Source organism: Trachymyrmex septentrionalis, unplaced genomic scaffold (genome assembly GCF_001594115.1).
Source record: "Trachymyrmex septentrionalis isolate Tsep2-gDNA-1 unplaced genomic scaffold, Tsep1.0 scaffold186, whole genome shotgun sequence".
Taxonomy (NCBI): domain Eukaryota; kingdom Metazoa; phylum Arthropoda; class Insecta; order Hymenoptera; family Formicidae; genus Trachymyrmex; species Trachymyrmex septentrionalis.
The window spans coordinates 194563-209713 of NW_017305029.1; the positions used below are offsets into that span (position 1 = coordinate 194563).

Below are 15151 nucleotides of genomic sequence, written 5' to 3' on the forward strand. Positions count from 1 at the left end.
ATTGTAATTGTAAGAATTGATTAATCGCAGTCGAATATTTTCCTCACATTCGACTTGATTGATCAGTTCTTTTACAACCACTTACAACTATACTTACTATTGTAGAATAGACATAAGATTTTGTATATCTTGTTACTAATAATGATTAACTTTACATATACTTATTCCCATGAATATATAACGCTACAACCAAATTTATGAATATACCTATGATATGCACACACACACACACACACACACACACTCTCTCTCTCTTAAAATTTCATTATATTACGATAATAAAGTGCAATAATATTCACACACACACACACACACACACACACTCTCTCTCTCTCTCTCTCTCTCTCTCTTAAAATTTCATTATATATATTACGATAATAAAGTGCAATAATATTCACACACACACACACACACTGCGCGCGCGCATAATGTACATATATTATACTAAGTTTGTTATATTACGCGATAATACAGTGCAATAAAATAAAGTTCAGCAAACGTAAATTTTATCTACTATAAATTAATACCATTATACATACCTGCATATCTGACTTTTCCTAGGGAACATTTTACTCTCCTCACTCTCAATATCATTATTATATATAGTTGTGCACTTGGGTTTTCAGATACCGAATATTGAATTACAACATCGATGATTTTATTGTATTTATAATTAATAACGTTTAGACAATGAATCAATACAACTGCAATTATTATGCACATATGTATATGCAACAAGGAATGTGCACATATTTTAATAAGTGCTAGGAATTACGAACTTTGCGCAAAATTATGAATCATCGCTTGATAAAATTGCTAAATTATATTGGCATTTCCATACACTTTACGATACGATCTTTTCATAGATAATTTTTAATCGTGTATATTGTCTTCCTCTATGGTAGATAATAGAAACCATTTACAACAATATATGCATTATATGCCTTTTATATATATATATATATATATATATATATATATATATATATATATTATATCCTTATTATTATATATTATTGTATTAATCGCGATATAAACGTAACATGATTTTAATTCTTGAGCGTCTTACGCTCTTGCCGATACACATACACACATGGAGAAGTATCTCACGGCACACAAGTATTACAATATAATACTCGTAATACTTTATCCGGTGATTTTTTTATCCAACTCTGAGACAGTTATTATATGTAATATAAGACTAACTTGTAGATTATATCTACAAAATATAATATTCTGCACAAGACATTTCAACGAATGACAAATCTGTCATAATGGGTGCGTTCCGTTTCATGCATGATGTGCATGATGTCTCATTTTATATTTTTTTAATATTCAATGAAGAACAAGGTCGATAAAATGATATATCATGAGCACCATGCGTGAAACGGAATGCACCTAATATTATGATTTAGCATATTCACAATCTATTCGTGTTTCCTCACAATGATCCTATTGCACTGTTTATCTACTAGTATACATTCTCTGTGTGAAATAGTCCAGTCCGTCAACTTTTATATCAATATTAATAAAACAGTTAAATAAGCATTGCATAATTGAATGTTTGTTTAAATTGCGGAAAATTACAGCAATTCACATATAATGACGCATACAAAATGATAATAAAACAATATTGAAATGAAGAGAAATTCAATTATCATTTTAATTGAATTTTTCAAATATTCATAAATTTCAAGTTGGCCATTAATAACTTGCCATAAGATATTTTTCATAAAAATTGCACAATAACATTTGACATGCAATTGGTCGTACAAAAGATCAATCTTTCTGTTGCGGTTGGATTATGTATACCTATGTGTATGCATGCATGCACGCACACACACATTTGGATGAATTGTCGATGGATAATAGCAATGAAAAAAAACAGACATATACATATGTATACATATGTTTTTCATTTTTATTATTCATTAACAAATAATAATGTGAGATACTTCACTCTACTACTATCATGCATTTTATATTTTTAAATTAATGTGAAATACCGACAATAAATCCAGTCTTTATCGCACATTTAGCACTAGGAAGGAATCGAGAATATCACTCACTGTATGCACATATATTTTGCAGCGAAAGAATTCATAACGTAATATTCTAAATCCTATCGAGTATATAAATAGCTCAAACCATGTTATGAATATTTCATTATTCGTAATGTAAATTACAATTATGTGAAAAATGAGACAAGTTTTTTTTTACTTTGTATGTTCGCCATTGAAGGATTGATTATGCGATGATAGAGTTGGTCTTTTACATCTTAAATGTACATAATAGTCTATTAAATGTAAGTTTATACATTAATGTTAATAAATTCGCAAGACTTTTTATAATCGAAAGCGAATTAATTTTAAAGACTTGAATTATATTATCAAAATATTCTCTCTAAATTGCCTTTTTTGAAAATGATTACTATTACTATACTATAAGTGTAAAAAGCGCGTTTTGTGTTTCTATGGCTGTGTGTGTGTGTGTGTGTGTGTGTGTGTGTGACGCGCGCGCGCGCGCGTGCAATTAAAATTAAAGACATGTGTTAATTCGTACGTTTTAACGCGCATGATTGAAAATAATACGGCAACCGTGTATTTAATCAAAGTTATGCATTGGTACAAAAACAATGATTTAACATGATTAAAGATGAAATTTTTGATCGTGTAAATAACATTTCTATGGATGTCAGGTACAAATCTTATACAAGTAATTCTCGATCTAATTAATTTTCTCAAACGACATTCGTAGGTTTAATGCTCATTCGCGCATCCTAATATCATATCACGGGGAACACAATTTGCCCATGAGAATCTAATAATAAAATTATATTGCAATTTGTCATCTTACATACTTTTAACAGAAGCATAAGACGAACACGTAAAGTGAATCTTACGAATGAAATTAATATTTGGCACAGTGGCGTGCTGCGTGTAAATTATTTGGACAAGCAAAGTCCGAGCGAAACACGACGTATCCGGTCCGCAAGATAAGTGTTTCATATTCACCTATATATCACGGTGATACTTGACGATTTATTACACGTATTACAATAATAGTTGTTTCTCCCCGTAAAAACCAAAAAAATGACAAAGATACATAACAATGGGGTCAATCGAATTCCTTATGATCGCTTTCATAAGTAAAATCTGTCATTTGCGTAACGCTCAACAGTCAACAGTGATACGATGTTCATTTGATACGATCAACAGACTTGGCACACCTACTAAAAATGTAGATGTATTAATTTTAAACTATATAAAAATTCTATATAGGCTCTAATGAATTAAATCAATAAGGATTAAAAAACCTTTGAGAGCCAATGCTGGATGTTATTGCAATTACAGTTTTATTGTACGTATATAATAATTGAAATAGACGTTTTGATCCTTGGTTTGAATCCTCTTCAGTAAATATAACATTAATGATAAGAATATTTGTTCGTCGTAATTTGAACTGTGAATAATGTGTATCTGGATAAGTCAATTCGCATCCATATGTCAATGTCCATTAAATTACCAAGTTTAATGGCTGTTTTGAGTATTGGCATATCATGCGATGTTGAAAACTCGCTTGTCATGGCTATAAATCTGGATTTAGATGCATGAGTGAGTTGTCGAAACGTCTATTTCAATTATTGTATACATACAATAAAATATAATTGCAATAACATTCAGCATTGGCTCTCAAAGGTTTCTTATTCCTAATTGTACTAATTTTGTAAAAAAAGATATTGCTAGGGGAGGGATATAACAAGAGAGATATATACGCCACTGTTTGGTCGAATAAAAACCTAGACGAACCAAGGCGTAACTTAGGAGTACTGAACGCGAATATACGTAGTCAAGTATGTAAGAGTTACATTTATTCAGGATTGCACGGTCGATAAGTGCGTTGGCGTAGACGGCTCTAGGTCCATAGTACGACATACCCATCCAGCGAGATCCACGTTTTCCGATTCAGCTTTCCTTATCCATTCGTGATTCTGAAACACACCATCGGAAAATAATTAATAAATAATAAAATAATAATTTTTCAGTTTCCCTTTCTGTTCAAACCATCAATGTTTATTTGCGAGTGAAACATACCGTTAACGTTTTCAAATCTGCTCTATCATTCGGGTTTCTTTTTAAACACCGATCAATAAAATCTATGAAAGCGTTGCTGAATAATCCGGATGGCAGTCTTGGTGGTGGTTCGTTGACTATCAATTCCAACAGCTCGAATACCGCTAATGGCTTGGGAGTGTGCGCGCCTATGATAATAAGGAATCAAATCGATTGATATTTAAGAACAAAACTTTTCTTCATGAAGAAGATATGCAAGAATGCGAATAAACGAATGAATGCTCATGCAAGTACTGACAACGTCTCGTCGGTGGTCGTGGAGGCGGCGTGGAGGATTCGCTGACTGTTGCCGGATTCTCCCCAGCGTGTTGTATCCATTCCGAACCAAATATAGAAGCTAAAAGCCTATCATCCGGCGGTGGAATAGGATACATCCCAATCGCCATTTCCACGAGTGACACACCGAGCGACCAAATGTCGCTTTGCACCGAATAATGTGATCCTTGGAGTCTTTCTGGCTGAAAACGCTCGATATAAGACACGCTCGGAACATAACACGCGTAAAGTATCACGAGCGCATAATCCACGCCAAACTTACCGACATATAACTTCGTGTGCCGACGAACGAATGAGCCATCGAATCGATCAGTTGTCCAGAAACGCCAAAATCGCAGAGCTTGATTTCACCCGCGCTGTTCACCAAGATGTTGCTTGGTTTTACATCCCGGTGCATTATGGCGTGTTTATCTCGTAAATAAGTTAAACCTTTCAGAACCTATAAAGGAGAAACAAAAGTTTGCAATGACATATATTACCATAAACAAACGAAGTACATGAAGCGACAAAAAAGAGAGGAAGAGAGGTATGTTTTTCTTTTTTTGTGTCAATTGTGTTAAAACGATTTAAAAAGTTTCGATATTAAAAATGTATGTCCCGTTAAAAAGTGCAGGGCAGTTTGAAGAGGCAACAAATCATCATTATGCAGCAGCCGACTCGCATGTCTTCCATCTCTCAAACTCGCGTGTCCACCATACAAAAGAAGAAGCTGACCGAGGAGGAGATACAAGAACTGCATCAGGAATTGGAGACCGTCGATCACGTGATAGAATTGGAGATTCTGTACGAGAGGCTGGGCACGAACGCGGAAACGGGCCTGACGAAGGAGCAGGCGTGTGCAATCATGGAACGAGATGGACCAAACGCCTTGACACCGCCCAAGGTTACGCCAGAATACATCAAATTCTTTAAATGCATGTTCCATGGATTCGCGGCGTTGCTCTGGGTCTGCGCGACTCTATGTTTCATCTTGTACGCAGTCACTTATTTCGTGGAGGAGGAGGACGTCGGTATCGCATGGCTAGGAATAATCATCGTTATGATATGCATCATCTCGGGGGTGTTTGCGTACATACAGGAGAGCAAGAATATTAAAGTGATGGAGTCCTTCAAAAAGATGGTGCCCACTTTTGCTACTGTGATACGCGACGGGCAAAAACTGCGTCTAGGTACAGAGGAGCTGGTCTTGGGCGACCTAGTGGAGATACGCATGGGCGACAAGATACCAGCCGACATCAGAATAATCGAGTGCCGTGGGCTCAGAGTCGAGAACTCGAGCATAACTGGCGAGAGTGAGCCGGTGGCGCGCACTGATTATCCGACCGACAAAAATCCTCTCGAGTCCTCCAACGTAGCCTTTTCCACGTCATTCGCTGTCGCGGGTGACGGCAAAGGGATCGTGATCGCCACGGGTGATCATACTATGATAGGCCGTCTGGCTGGTCTCACGTCGCATCTTGTCAAAACCGAGACGCCAATCGCCAAGGAGATTAGGCATTTCGTCGAGATTATCACTATTGTGGCTGTTCTATGCGGCCTGGCGTTCTTCGCTCTGTCACTGCTGGTCGAGCCAAGTCTCGTACGAGCATTTACCTATCTACTCGGCATAGTTATCGCCAACGTACCCGAGGTACTGCTAGTGACCGTGACGACAGTTTTGACACTGACCGCTCAGAAAATGGCGAGCAAGAACTGCTTGGTGAAGAACTTGGAGGCGGTCGAGACTCTAGGCTCGACATCGGCGATCTGTTCCGACAAGACGGGCACGCTCACGCAGAACAAGATGTCCGTGTCTAATTTGTGGTTCGGCCACACCAGATATAACTTTCCACCGGGCGAGAGAATCGGCGTCGAGAGGGATTTGCTGTTAGAGAAGCCAGGTTTCAACGAGATGCTACGAGCTGCCACCCTCTGTTTGCGTGCCGAATTCACCGCCGAGTCCTTCATGCTGGCACCGATCGAGGAGCGCGAGATTATCGGTGACGCATCTGAGACCGGTATCCTCAAGTTCTGCGAGCACATTCATCCTACGCAGAGGTATCGCGAGGCGCATCCGAAAGTTGCCGAGATCCCTTTCAGCTCCGTGACCAAGTATCAAATGTCGATACACCGAGACATCGATGGTTATACCATGATATATAAAGGGGCACCAGAGGTGATTATGGAAAATTGTACAACGATACTGACGGCCGCCGGGGAAACGAAAGAAATGACCGCCAGCGATCACGCGATATCTCGCCGTGCCTGCACCGAACTGGGTTACCTTGGTGAGCGAGTTCTAGCGTACTGCGATCTGCATCTGCCCGCCAGTGTTTACGGGCCAGATTACAAATTCAACACCGATTCGCCCGTGTCCTACAACTTTCCCGGCAAGGGATACAGATTCGTGGGGCTGATAAGTCTGCAGGATCCCCCGAGGCCTGGCGTGCCCGAGGCGGTACAAAAGTGCCGTACCGCCGGTATAAAGGTGATCATGGTGACGGGTGATCATCCGGTGACGGCGATGGCAATTGCCAAGAAGGTGGGTATCATAAGCGAAGGCCACGAAACTCGTTACGAACGAGCGATTCTGCAGGGCAAGTCTTACACGCAAGTGACCGATTGCGTCGATGCCAGTGCGATCGTGATGACCGGTGCCGAGTTGAGGAACTTGGATGCGAGCGAGTTAGACAACGTTATACGCCGTTACGAGGAAATCGTATTCGCGAGGACGTCACCGCAGCAAAAGCTGTTGATTGTCGAGAGTTGCCAACGGCTGGGAGAGATCGTCGCGGTCACCGGCGACGGTGTCAACGATTCGCCGGCATTGCGGAAAGCCGACATAGGAGTAGCGATGGGGATCGCGGGCTCGGACGTTGCCAAGAACGCTGCGGATATGATACTCATGGACGATAACTTTGCGTCGATCGTGACCGGCGTCGAGGAGGGCCGGCTGATATTCGACAATTTGAAGAAGTCGATTGCGTACACGTTAACGTCAAGCGTGCCGGAGATGTTGCCCATGTTGAGCGGGCTAATATTCGCGATTCCTCTACCGTTGGTTATTGAACTGGTCATTTGTATAGACGTCGGCACTGACGTCGTCCCTGCGATTGCTCTGGCCTACGAGAAGGCAGAGTCGGATATAATGCGCCGGGCACCGAGAAACCCTCAGTACGACAAGCTGGTGAACAAGCGTTTGATATCCATTACCTACGGCCAGATAGGAATGACGCAGGCGTTCGCTGGATTTTACACTTACTTCATGGTGCTCATGATGAACGGCTTTATGCCCAATCGTTTGTTGGGTTTACGAATAGAATGGGAGAACCCATCCATAAATGATCTACAAGATTCCTGGGGCCAAACGTGGACCTACAAAAACAGAATGAATCTCTTGATGGAGGCGCAAAGCGGATATTTTCTTTCCATTGTCATAACGCAAATGGTAGATCTGGTCATGTGTAAGACCAGGCGCAATTCCATCTTTCAACAAGGAATGAGCAACTGGTTTGTCAATTTTTCCTTCGTTTTCGAAATTATTCTGACAGGGCTCTTGCTCTATGTCCCAGGCACGGAATACGTACTGAAGACTATGCCACTGATGGCTTACTGGTACTGGCCTTGTTTGCCGCTCGGTGCATTTCTTTGGATCTACGACGAATTGAGACGTTTATGTATTCGTATCTTCCCGAGTGGAATTATGGAAAGAGAAACATACTATTGACATCATTTTTTCTTCCACAGAGAGAGGATGGTTAGAAGAAAGTGCGCAGAAAACCATCTACCAACCCACACAATAGATGTGTTTAAAATACATCTATTGTGTGGGTTGGTAGATGGTTCATAGAGATATATTTTGGGTATGCGATATCTTTAGGTGATATCTTCCTAATAAGTATTTCGAACATTTCTGCTCTATGGATAGTAACTTGTATTACTCGTAACGATTCGTTACAGATCTCTCTCTCTCTCTCTCTCTCTGGATATCTCACGTTTCAGGGTTATTATGCCTCATCAGTCGATTAGAGATAATATATATATAAGTTATATTTATTATTACAATTTATTTTTTTATTAATTGGAAAAAAGCAATTGTTATCGCGATAGAATTTATCCTAACTGAGATCTCGTTTTTTCTCTTTTCCTCTTTATTTATATCAATAATAAAAGACTGACTTACAGCACATGTGATTGTACTTATCATGGATTCTGGAATTCGTCCCGCTTTTTTCATTATTAGGTCTAACGATCCACCATCCATATATTCCATACATATACAAATTTCTCCCCCACTGAAAGAGAGTATACATATATAATAGCCACACTGTAGCAGTTTTGGCACTGTATGCAGAGCACGTACACATATATACAGGGTGTTCAGTGTAACGCATGACTTTTCAGACACTTATGACAGTTAAAAAAAAGTTGAAAGGTGAATATTCATCTGTTTTATACAGGCTACAACATGCGACCAAAAAAATTGAAATAAAATTTTTTCATAAAAAAATCAGTCATTTAAAATTTTTTAAATAGCATCATACCATTTTTTTATTCTATAATATTACATGGATCTTCAAGACGAATTCAAATCACTATCGAAATGTCACTTTTATTGATGTTTTATTGATTCTATTGTATATTTTATTAATCTTTGAGTAGGTGAATTTTTAGGTATTTACAGCATCCCATGTTTGACACTTCATTATTGTTATATCGTTAAATTATATCGACAAACTGCTACCATTTCAATCTGTCAAGTATTCAATAAAAAAGATACTAAATCGATGAACTCTGTTGCCAATCTAAAAGTATGAAATATTTAAGAAAAACTGCCTGGGGTGTTTAGACAATCCATATATCTACTTGAAGGTAAAATAAATACATACATACATATATATATGTATGTATGTATGTATGTATGTGTTCGAAGGTCGTAAGTATTGCTGTTATAAATAATGCTATAAATTTGATATAAACTATCAATAAAACATCAATAAAAGTGACATTTTGGTAGTGAATTTGAATTCGTCTTGAAGATCCCTATAATATGGAAAAAAAATCAATATTTCGTTAACCATTGCGAAAATTGCAAAATGGCAGATGACATTTCGACACAGTTTAATCCACCCTATCTATATAAGAGCGCTTTGCGGGGGCGCGCGCGATATTATATATGCATGTAAGCACATGTATCTCAAGGAACAATCCTCTTAAAATTTCTGAAAAGTTTACCTGCAAAAAGCGCCATAAAATCCAACTATATGTGCAAAGTTACATTCATGAAGGACTTTTAATTCTCTAATTATTTGCTTCTTGATAGGTGGCTTCACTTCCAAGCGTATTTGCTGAAAAATTTGGGACAAAAATACCAATGAGTATAGAATACACATTCTAAATGCCTATCAATACATATATAATGATTAAGTATACGATCATTTACCTTCATTGCCATTATAAGACCATATTTTTTATGTTTGACTTTTGTAACAACGCCACCATTACCCGAACCTAATTCACCTAACTTTTCAAAATCCTCGCCGCATAGTTCTCCAACTTTTTCTTTTTGTCCCAGAAAACTCTCTAGTCGTTTCTTTTGTTCCTCGTCCATTTCTAGATCTTCTAATCTTGCTTGAAGAGTATCAATATTCAATGTGTCCCTCATGCCGCTGCGAAAAATGTAGTATCAGAATTATACGATGACAAACTTCCAGATAATAATTTCAAAATGACAGAAATCTTCCAAATTACTCAAATTAGCTTATAAGATTAGTTTATGAAAATTTCGCAATTATTTCAATTAATCAGAAATGAATTAAGGTTGAGATCTTCAAGTCATAGATATTTTACAGCATAGAGTTCATAGAGCTTGTTTAAAATACCTCGTATAAAGTTGATTCTATAATGAGGCAATAATTGCTAGTTTTAAGTCTTATGCTGATTCTACAATGAGTCGGTAGTAGGAAATCTTAAGTTTTAATCTAACTACGATTTTTCGCAACTACTAGTTGTGAGTTGTACAGCGAATCGTCTAGCTCGCCTAATGGGAAGAAATAAAGTCGAAATTGGTCAGTCTTAAGCAAATTAGTAGTCTTAGTCATACAAGTTGGCTGTTGGCAAGCTTCATCGATTCACCTATATAAGACTTAGGATTGCTACCACCTAACTCATTGTAGAATTAGCTTTATCAGTGAATCGGTGAATAGCCAACTTGTACGACTAATGCCTGTTTCCATCAATGTAGATTAACTTTAATCTCGGTTCTACTTATTCTTTGTCTTATTCTAGTTGTAAAGATTAGGAAAAGATGGAGAGTAAGTTGAACTGAGGTTAAAGTTAATCTACATTGGTGGAGATGGACATAAGACCACCGATTTTTTTAAAACTGACCAAATTCAAATTTATTCTTTCCTATTAGTCGAGCTAAACGATTCGCTGTACAATTAACAAATTGTAGACGTAAATAGTCAACTATTTAGATCGACACTTAAAATTTCCAACTACCGATTCAATGTAGATTCATAAGTGTTCAACATACGTAATTTTTATATCAGAGTTCTGTAGTGAGATAGGAACATTGTACTATTAATATATATAATATAATGCATTGGCTACGTTCAGCAGAAAAAACTAATCAGTTAGCGCTTAGTGATTTTTTAATATTGGTTCTTGCCTTTAATTTTTCATTGGATGTAAAAATCAATTATATTGAAGAATCACTAAGTACTGACTGATTAATTTTCTCTGCTGAATGCAGCCATTGTAAATTGTTAATATACATGTATATATAAACAGCTTACAATATATTGCATTACATATATATTAAGAGTCTATAATGTGTGTAAAACACACGCACGCATGCCTCCCCCCCAACACACATACACACATTCACCCACACATGTTATTATATGAAAATAATATTACATAAAAATAATAAAACATCCTTGTTTCTGGACTTACTCAGGCATTTCCGGAGGTTCCGGATACGCAGGCGGAACCGGCGGTGAAGGAGATGCTTCTGGTACCGGTTCTATTGAGCCAGGTGGTAATGTTAAGTTGAGTTTATTCTTTGACATTTGGTGGTTGGCCGTTTAAAAGTATTTTGAAGAATGAACACTACACTACGTGAGATTATCACTTAACACAGATGCGAACTTGCGGATCATGTAAGATTAATCTGTCTCATCTATCTTATTTTTTTTTTAAGGGAATAACGCAAGATCTATGAGACAACAAAAAAATTTACCGTGTCCGTCAATTTTTCGCAATTTTCGCGCCAATCACAACATTCGCGCGAATCTCGCAGTTGTATTCATCGTTCGTTCTCTTCGCGTGCATTCACAAACGGAACGTTCGTTCGACACTTAGTACACGTCGCTAATAAGAACAAACTACCAAATCACAAATCTATAAATCTCTTCGTTATTTAAAGTTTTCATTATTCAGTAAGAGATAGATACGTTTTTATCACGCGTCAGGTTTTGGTAATCATCGAATAGATGTTAACAACGATATACGTCGCTAACCTAAGCGATAGGGGTGTGGAACACTAGCGAAAAACGAAGAAAAGAGGTTATGCGAAACTTCGCGGGAACCGCAAAAGCGAACATATCTAGTACTACCACCTAATGTTCACTAAGCACTCTGAGCAGATCAACAGCAATCGAACGGGATTGGTTCTTACTTATTGATTTACCCGATTTGGAAAAACAGGAAAACAGTCACATAACCTATCACTTGCTACTACGCGGTAGCCAATCAATTCATCGCTTTTTATGTAGGATCAGGTCTGTTAGTTCGGATCTACAATAGGTGTTTTAAGCCTTAAAGGTGCCTTTCCATGTCGACGCTTATTTTCGGCGACAAAATAGGTCACGCGATAAAAATCGAGATAATACTCAAGAATTAAGTCCTGTTTGCCGATTTTGGTGAAATTATTAAGGCTTATTCGATGCGTTTGTAAGAAAGATTCTGGCAAAAAAAAAAACACGTAACTCTGTGAGCCGAGATATTAAGCGTTAAAGTCGATAACTATTGAGGTTAGGAAATCTGTCATAGAGACAAAATGAGATCTGTAATTGTATTGCTTCATGGGTTTCGACTTTCTACACGAAGCAACTCCATCTTCCACGCCCCCTCCCCATCCCCCTCTCAAATGGGCGCACTTTTACAATTGTGCTACTGTTGTTGTTGAGGTTCAGGTTAGAAAATTTGTAATGTAGACAGTGGGGCGTATAGACTAGTGCCTATTGATTCGGGGCGGCTACGCCATCCCGAACGAAAAAAAAATTACATAACCTATCTGCTTGAGACCTAACCGCTTAGAAATTACAGCGTAAACAGTGTCCGCTTGGAATATTTCTATCCTAAGAAGACAATGGGGTAGGAGAATAATCTTTTTAGAGAGGTCTTTTGACTGTCCAGGCTGCAACTTCTAGTTAAGCCCCAAGCGGGTAGGAAATTATTTTTTTTTGTTCGGGCGGTTACGCCGAACAAAAATAAAATCTATACATCCCACTGTCTACACAACAGATTTTCTAACTTCACAACTACAATTATAGAAGACATTATAGATCCCTTTGCAGGGGGAGTGGGAAGGGTGAGAGTCGCTTCGCATAGAAAGTCGAAACCCATGTGAAACAGTACAATTATAAACTTCATTTTGTCTCTGACAGATTTCCTAACCTAAATAGTCGTGAACATTAACGCGTAATATCTCGGTTCGCGGGACAAAGCGACTTGTTTTTGCCAGCTTCTTTCGTTTCATGCAAAACCGCGTTGAATAAGCTTAATTTCATCAAAATCGGCGAAAAGGACAATTCTTGAGTATTACCAAAACATAGACGCCGCTTCGTCATTTTTGTCAATTATCACATGACTTATTTTGACGCCGAAAATGAGCATCGAGCGCAAGCATGAAAAGGCACCTTAAGCTGTAAGGTCCAGTTTCAAAATTCATAGTTCACTCTTAAGCAAGTTCAACTTATTCTTCATCTCTTTCTAGTTCAAAAATTAGTAAGAGATACTGACTGCGTTCAGAAGACAAAGCAATTTCGCAATTATTGTAAAATTCTTTAATATGATTGCCTTTAATTTATTATTGGATCTAATTGTATAAATTAATCATAATCAAAACTTTTACAATGGTTGTAAAACTACTTTTTCTGCTGAACGCAGCCAATGAATAAGTTAAATCTCCGTTCAGAGTTAATTGTGAGTTGTGAAACTGGGCCTAAGAAATTGACTAATTAGAATTAAATGAATGGAGAATAAATAGGTGCATTCAGTATTATGGCCGTAGTCGGATTTTATAATTAACACCGTTTTAAGTACAGTCTTAAGTTGTCATGAACCAATCAGAGGGTCGCATTAGCGACGTAAGATAATACTTAAGACGGTCCTAAAATAAGAATTGACTATGAATACTGGCCTATGACCGCTCACTAAGCGCTCAATGGCTGCGTTCAGTGGACTCACCAGTTGAATGAACGCTCGCCGCTATTAGGTACGTTCAGCGGACTCAATAGTTGCGTGAGCGGTTGCTATTATTTGTGTATTCTTATAGATCATCCAATCAGCATTTTAGATCTGGAAAAATACATTAAAAATGTATTCTTCCAGATCTGAAATACTGATTGGATGATCTAAAAGAATATACCAATTCCCCCTCTGGGCATACTTTCATTTTCAGATAAATTCCCCAGAGGGACATTTCCCCTCTGGGATAATACAAAATTACACGGCTAGGCCGCGCGCATAAATATATATATTTATTGCGGGGGACAAAGGCCCCCCCGCATGGGCATTACAACTAAAGGCTGGGGGACAAGCCCCGAAACGCAAGAGGCGGAAAGAGGAGGAGGAGGCGGGGTGGCGGAAACGCACCCGCCTAGGCAAAGCCGGGACCATTTGGTCAGGGAGTGGCTCGCGAACATGTATCGGCAAATTCAACTTAGGATTACAACTATTACATTTAATCAAAGATGACGAGAATGAGTTCGTAGGCTAAGCGGAAACATACGGAGCCTCTTCTCAATAGTAATTGAAGCTTAGGTAATTTATTCAATGTTGATTCAATGTTAACGAAATAGTAATGAAACATGAAAGTTAACGTAACGTTAGGCCGGTTGACGTAGTATTAACATGCTTTTAAATTTACTGAAATGCTGTATGAAACTAATCAAGAAAATGATAGGCGGCAAAGGGAGTTTCGCTCTTGATACAATTTATTGTAGTATCTTATCGTAAGATAGCTATAATAATTATTATCTAAACTAAGTCCAGTAATAATGACGGAATCAGAAACGATAGTGTGCGTGACAATATGTATAAATTACATGTATTTCTATGTCAGCCACGTAAAAGATGTACTGATTATGATTTTAAGATTTTGTACGTACGAACCAAGAAGCTCGCGCGATGTGGCAACATCCCAAGCCCAATACCATGTATGTCGACACCACCTACCACCCTTTATTTATCAGAAAACCTCTTTAGAAGTAATCTACCATTCCAGGCGAGGCAGCGCGCAAAACATAACTAAGTTCATATCGGACCCCCCCGCCAAAATTTTGGAATACCTAAAAAAAAGGTCATCAACTTCAACGCCCAGGATTCCTAAAAAAAAGGTCCTCAGATTTCACGCGTGTGGGTCTTCCAAAAAGACCAACCCCCCTGGACCCGACCCGACCCTCCGGGTCGGGAAGACCCCCCCTCACACCGGCGACCTTTTTTTTTTTTTTTTTTTTTTTTTTTTTTTTTTT

The 15151-nt window shown here is 38.2% G+C and overlaps 2 protein-coding genes across 4 annotated transcripts; one reads left to right on the forward strand and one right to left on the reverse strand.

Annotated features, from left to right (window-relative positions):
* Positions 1-1646: 1646 nt before the first annotated feature.
* Positions 1647-12113, reverse strand: LOC108746680 (dual specificity mitogen-activated protein kinase kinase dSOR1). 3 transcript variants are annotated; one of them, XM_018483596.1, is made up of 9 exons: positions 11349-12113; positions 9832-10057; positions 9624-9736; positions 8572-8683; positions 4672-4848; positions 4372-4591; positions 4095-4261; positions 3869-3991; positions 1647-3229 (listed from the first exon to the last, which is right to left on the reverse strand). In XM_018483596.1, the coding sequence occupies exons 1-8, from the start codon at positions 11462-11464 to the stop codon at positions 3875-3877; spliced, it is 1248 nt and encodes a 415-aa protein (XP_018339098.1). In that variant the 5' UTR covers positions 11465-12113; the 3' UTR covers positions 1647-3229; positions 3869-3874. The 3 variants fall into 3 exon arrangements, with proteins under 3 accessions (XP_018339098.1, XP_018339097.1, XP_018339096.1); XM_018483595.1 differs by having other exon boundaries at positions 1647-3232; XM_018483594.1 differs by having other exon boundaries at positions 1647-3991.
* On the forward strand, positions 4831-8178 carry LOC108746676 (sodium/potassium-transporting ATPase subunit alpha-like). The gene is made up of 2 exons (XM_018483584.1): positions 4831-4935; positions 5018-8178. Exon 2 carries the CDS (start codon positions 5053-5055, stop codon positions 8113-8115), a length of 3063 nt encoding a protein of 1020 aa, XP_018339086.1. The 5' UTR covers positions 4831-4935; positions 5018-5052; the 3' UTR covers positions 8116-8178.
* Positions 12114-15151: the final 3038 nt, after the last annotated feature.

What these genes read in the sequence shown, in the direction of transcription:
- LOC108746680 (XM_018483596.1), bottom strand. Translation starts at nt 11,464, where the DNA reads ATGTCAAAGAATAAACTCAACTTAACATTACCACCTGGCTCAATAGAA. An exon ending in GCACACGAAGTTATATGTCG is followed by an intron (nt 4,592 to 4,671) that starts GTAAGTTTGGCG and finishes GAGCGTTTTCAG; the next exon opens with CCAGAAAGACTCCAAGGATC. An exon ending in ACGACCACCGACGAGACGTT is followed by an intron (nt 4,262 to 4,371) that starts GTCAGTACTTGC and finishes TTATTATCATAG; the next exon opens with GCGCGCACACTCCCAAGCCA.
- LOC108746676 (XM_018483584.1), top strand. Translation starts at nt 5,053, where the DNA reads ATGCAGCAGCCGACTCGCATGTCTTCCATCTCTCAAACTCGCGTGTCC.